The following is a 6,065-nucleotide window of genomic DNA, read 5'->3' on the forward strand; positions in this document are numbered from 1 at the left end:
ACACTCAGCAAAATATTGTCTAATTATCTTTATCGATAAAATCCCAGAAAATATTGAGATATTATTTTTTGTCAATATCGCACACCTCTAGTACTGACACAAAATGATTTGCAATGGTCGCTTTGTCACGCCCACGCCCAGTGTAGACAGCCTCAAACTGTTGGTTTATTTATGTTTTTTATTTTTATTTTTTTGGGCTAGTAGAAGTTATGAATGGCCGGTAACTTAAAAATTTAGTAGCCAAATTGGCTGGTGAGTGAAAAAGTTACTTTCAATCCCTGTTCATAATGCATTCCAAATCTGTATAGTATTTGAGCATTCTGGGTCCATTTGGACCCGATGAATCATTATTTTATAAAACATTTTCAACTAAAACTATATTGTATCTGATAAGGAACTTGTCATTAATACGTTGTGAATGTTACCATGTTATGACTGCATTATTCAACCTGAATTTGTAGCAGATGCATTTAAGAAAATTATATCAAAATGTGTGATAGAAAGCACAAAAACACAAGTGTTAAAGCAAAAAGTCCCCATCAAGACCACCAGTCTCCCATAGTATGCAGTGATGATCAGTCACTTTCAGAAAAAGTATTATTATTATTTTTTTTTTCAGTTTCAGGTTTTCTTTGATTTATTTGGAAGCTTGCATGCATGCATTAAATAAATATAATAAAATAACATTTAAAATTGCAATTCTGGGAAAGAAATTCAAAATTGTAAGATGTAAACTCGCAATTGCAAAAAAAGGTCATAATTTTAATATGTACTGGAAATGGGCTTCCATAACTTTGTTTCTCTTTACTTTAAAAATATATTGTATAAAAGAGACAAATACACATAACGGCCTCCAGCTCATGCTAATGCCTATAGCCAGTGACGATATTCACATTAACATCTTCACATTCACACTAGCTCTTATGTTGTAGTTAACAAATAACAATCTGCTCAAATGAACTCTTGATGAATATTAAAGAGACGTATGTCTGCTGAATGCAGTTGAACTGCTATTAGATGCAGGATCTGGGGAAACATTCTGTGGATCGTTCTCAGATTGCAGCAGTGTATAGTCATGTGGTGGAAAAGATGCTGTCAGCTCCTCCAAAAACATGTTCATTCCCATCTGGAGGTCCAACACAGAGACATCAAGGCTGTGGTAATAAGATCATTAGATCATAAAGCCTCCATCTCATCATTACAGTGATGTAACTGTAACATTATAACTGATGAATTTTTGCAACTGTTATTTTCCTGTTTTTTTTTCTTTCTGTGAAGCTGTAAAGCGCCGTAGAAATAAAGGTGACTCAACTTATCTAATATGTAAAAGTTCAACCACGAGGAAAACAGAATTTGCTTTAAAGGGCACCTATTATGCAAAATTCACTTTTGCATGGTGTTTGGACATAAATGTGTGTTGGCAGTGTGTGTACACAACCACCCTATAATGATAAAAATCCACCCACCCAAAAGTTGCTAAATGTTGCCAAATAAAAAAAATAAAAAATAGCTAAATTTGTTGTTAGGTGCTTTTGGAAGAAAAAGTTGCTAGGGTAGTCTGAAAAGTTGCTAAATCTAGCAACAAAATTGCTAAGTTGGCAACACTGCAACTACCTGTTTTCCGACTTGGTGTTAATGTGACGTCACATTAGCCACAGGCCCCGCCCACGAATGTTGACAGACACTGCCGTTTTAACATAGAACCGCCCTAAACGAGTTCACAGCGAGTTGTACAGAGTGTTTATTTGCAAAGGCTAGCACAAGTATTGCTGGAGCTTGAGCTCTTGAAGCTCCGCCCTCTTCTCCGGGAGCACCAGCTCATTTGCATTTAAAGGGAAAGACGAAAACGGTGCGTTTTGGCTCATACCCTAAAAGTGGCAATTTTAACAAGCTATAAAAAATGATCTGTAAGGTATTTTGAGCTAAAACTTCACACACACACACTGGGGACATCAGAGACATATTTTACATCTTGTAAAAAGGAGCATAATAGGTCACCTTTAAACAATATTATATAATATTATATAAACCATTTGCTTTGGACAATGGGAGACCAATTTATACTAAATTCATGGAAAATGGCTTAAAACATATGAAACGCAGCCTATTTATATTTCATAGAAAAACCATATGGTTCAAATATGTAATAACACAGTCATATTCTGAGGATATTTTTCCAGCGTATTCAGGGTTTCTGCTGCTTTTGTGACGGTAAAGTAAGACTATTAAAGACCTTTTAAAGACCAATTAAAGAAAATTCATCATAATAAAATCATAAACTCAAACTTTCGATCAATTTCTCAGATTCATCTCTTCATTTTGCATCTCAAGTAAATGCATGTTGATAAAAGGATGTTTAAATATTTATATTAGAAAACAAGACAAAAATACTGAGTAAGATATCCTTTTTTGCAATTCGTGCAACTTTTAATGTTACGACTTCAGACGTCCTGCTCCAGTTTAAGAGCTTTTTAAGGCATTAGTTTGTGGAAGGGTGACTTGAAAGGTCTTTTTAATAAGACCTTTTTAAGACCAAGTAAAGATAGTTTAAGAAAAATAAACGGAAGGGGAGACAAATAAATGCATCAAAATGAAGTGAGCTTATGATTTTAACATGTATCTGCCAAAAGGTACAGAAAAATGACATTTTCAAAGAGAAAACAAGTTTATTTCTCTGACTCCAGATATTTCTTTTTGTTTTAAGCATAAACTGAATTTTGTTCATTTTTGCTGAAAACAAGACGTCATTATCTTTATTTTGCATCTCAACTAATTGTATCTAGATTTAAGGATTTTTCGATATCTGTACTGGAAAACAAGACAAAAATAACAATGTTGCATGCATTACAATTTTTTTTTTTTGTAATGCATGCAACATTTGATGCCGTGACTTCCTGATCTTATAAGGCCTTAATTTGTGGAAGGGTGAAATCGACACTTTAAGGGGAGACACTGCAGGCAAAAACTGTTTTTTCATGCACCTGTCAAGTTTGAGATTTTAGGCTTTTTGGTTTTTCATAAAGTGTTTTTTCAGACTAGTGCAAAGAAAACATCCAAAAGACACTGTTAAGTGTTTCTTTTATAGCACTTTATCTATTTGTGTCAATACATTTCAATTACAATACATATTTTTAAAGGCCGTTTTCTCAAAATGAGTTTTTTCTCCTACACTGAGCCATAAATCTCCATTTCAGTAGCACTTTACACACACCAAACTTTACATTTTTATTCCTGTCTATATCCTGAAGGTTTGTACAGAGGGATTTGTTCATATATAATTTGTTTGATTATATACAACATTTTATCCTCCCAAAATTGTGAAAATATAGTGTATTTTTCTGTCCGTTCTAAGCATTTTATGAATTATGGAGTGACAAAAATTAGATACCCAGAATTCCCTCTGCAAAAACTTTTGACTGTAATATGTCAAAAAAATTAAACAAGAACTTTGAAACTGACATCATCCAGTGTTTCAATTTTTGTACTAGATATTTATGCAAATTAGCGCATATTTCATTAAATAATGACTAATTTGCATATTTAAAGCTAACATTTTAGAAAACTTGTAAGACAAAAAATGTTTGCAATTATCAATGTAATCAATCAGCTGGGTTAGTAAGGCGATAACTATTAGTTTTTTTTTTTACCCTATTCACCTGCAGTGTCTCGCTTTTAAGACACAAAGAAATTCCTCAACATGAAGTGAGCTTATGAATAAAACAAGAACAAATGTCTGTGAGTAGGGTCAGAAAAATGAGAAAAACACTGAGGAAGATTCCATTTTTGCAGTGCATGCAACATTTAATGCAATGACTCTACAAAGACTTTCTGCTCTGATTTGAGACCTTTTTAAGGCCTTCATTTGTGAACATGTGAATTAAGACTTTTTAAGACCCGCAGAAACCCTACTATGACTGTACACTAAAAGTGCACATAGAAACCAGAGCATGTTTCCGGTGACCTACTTGGAAGAGGATCTTGTTGCCGTCCAGGTCTTCGGTGTGCCATCGGCTGGCGCTGATGGGCGAGCAGGTGTTGGGCAGTAAGGGCACGAGCTGCCCGATCTCCTCCACCCTGAACTGCAGCACGGCGGAGTAACACGGCTCCACCCGCACCCCGGGCGCAAGCTGCTTGATGGCCAGCTGCAGACTGAACCCGGCTTCTGTGAGCAGCGTGAACCAGCAGAAGCCCGTCTTCTGCTCCTCAACCCTCCTCTGCAGCACCGTCTCATATAAACGCACGGTGTCCTCGAAGTTATCATAGGTGCTGTGTAAAGTCACCCGCACCACCTCCCCTCCGTAGTGCACCGGCCGGACGCCCCACACCGGCATCCCCGCGCCCAGGCTGTAGAAGTCCCGGCTGGGCAGGAGATAAGGCCTCAGTAAGGCACTAGCCTGAACGCCGGGCTCTCCAGCACCGCAGCTCTCTGTATGGTGATACTGCCACGGCGGACACTGCAGGAAGTCCAGCACTCGGAGAATACGCTCCTCTCCGTAGGACTCATGTAAGAATATGGTGACGGCGTGTGAGGGGCGTCCGGCCGCGGGGCGCTGGGCATGAACGGGACAGGCCCGCTCGGACACGTGGAAGAGGCGCAGGCCGGGACAAACCCGCTTGAGCAGGCGGTCCAGAGTGTGCTGGAGGAGCAGAGACGCGCCGGGGTCGGTCAGCAGGTGCACGGTGAGCAGAAGCTCCTGACCCGGGACGGATGAGAGGGCCGCTGGACAAAGGGCAGAGGAATTGACACAAACAGAGCAGTGAGGAGAAATCAAATCACAAGCCTGGCTGTTGATGTGATAGTAAATGACATAATGAAAATCAACTTACTGCTACTGCAGGACATTTTACTGCAGTCAGATCTAAAGAAAATAAAGAAAGAAAAACACTTGTAATGGGTGCAATGCTGTTCAAATGATATCCATCTATCACCAAATAACAAATAAGTTATTTATAAATAATACAGTGAGAGAGGTATTGGATTTCAAATGGAAAACTCTTCAAATGGAAAAAGAATCAGTGATTCATTCTTTTTTTAGTGTTTATATTCAAGAACATATTGGATGGACGTCTCTAACTTCATTTCTAGAATGTTTTGAATAGTAATACAAACTGAACTGTATGATGATTTTTCCCCTTCTTTATTTGCACAAGATACTATTCATTCAAAAAGTACTACTTATTTTTATTTTTCATGGGGGAAAAAAAATCACATTCTAAGCAAAGCCAAATTGTGAACAATTTATAAATTAAGTAAAAAATATGGCACTATACTTTTGACAATATAAAAAAAAAAGACATATCCACATCAAATTAAATTTACAAAAGTGACTAGGCTATATATACATAAAAAGCATATTAAATGTAAGTAAAGTACTTTAACGTTTCAAATAACGTCTGTGAAAAAATGTCAAAATGAAATAATGTTCCATCATCATTCAGAATAACATTTATGTAAAATATTTATGTAAAAATGAAACAACACTTATTCGGACCTGTTAAAATAAATAAAAGTATCTGATCATCATACTAAACGTTATTGTATTTGAAATGATTGAAAAAAAAACTTCTTGCTGATAAATGGGTAAAACCTAGTGGTTTGAAGGATGTTGGCAAAGATGGTAAATATTTAAAATAAATAAATCTTTTAATGTCATCTAATGATCCTTGTCTGCCTGACAAGATTTTTTGGTATACAAACATCAATACATTTATTAGCATAAGGAACACATATTCTATAAACAAAAGTGCTATTGTAAAGCAAACATCCTGAAACTAGTTGCATTTTCATAAATGTCCCTAAACAGCCAAAGCGAGTTAAAAACTTAAAAGTTTATTTCATGGTCGTTCAACACTTGGTAGGTTGCATGCATACAAATGAATAATACATAGTTGCCTGATTTAGATTACCTTCATCCACATTCATTGGCGCGCATTTGAAGATCAAAAGTTGTTTGTAATGTTACAGTGTATCGTCTGTTGTTACGTCATAAAGCGCTGGGCTCTGTCCGTTACTGTGTTGCTCCGCTTAGAGACGCAAACAAAAGTGAGCTGATGTTTCGCTTTCT

The 6,065-nt window shown here is 36.6% G+C and overlaps 1 protein-coding gene across 2 annotated transcripts in view; it reads right to left on the reverse strand.

The window, feature by feature from the left end:
• The window catches only part of LOC107749062 (protein FAM124B-like), an 11,657-nt gene that overhangs the window by 4,480 nt on the left and 1,112 nt on the right, over nt 1–6,065 (reverse strand). The window contains exons 1-3 of one of the 2 annotated variants that reach the window (XM_016564110.1): nt 5,908–6,038; nt 4,828–4,859; nt 3,966–4,720 (exon numbers count right to left, since the gene is read on the reverse strand). In XM_016564110.1, coding sequence (XP_016419596.1) covers nt 3,966–4,720; nt 4,828–4,843 — 771 coding nt within the window. In that variant the 5' untranslated portion in view covers nt 4,844–4,859; nt 5,908–6,038. Of the gene's footprint in view, nt 1–3,965; nt 4,721–4,827; nt 4,860–5,907; nt 6,039–6,065 lie in introns of those variants that run through there. The other variant, XM_016564111.1, reaches the window with a different exon arrangement.

The sequence above is a fragment of the Sinocyclocheilus rhinocerous genome, unplaced genomic scaffold, assembly GCF_001515625.1.
Source record: "Sinocyclocheilus rhinocerous isolate Xijiao unplaced genomic scaffold, SAMN03320098_v1.1 scaffold1522, whole genome shotgun sequence".
Classification (NCBI taxonomy): domain Eukaryota; kingdom Metazoa; phylum Chordata; class Actinopteri; order Cypriniformes; family Cyprinidae; genus Sinocyclocheilus; species Sinocyclocheilus rhinocerous.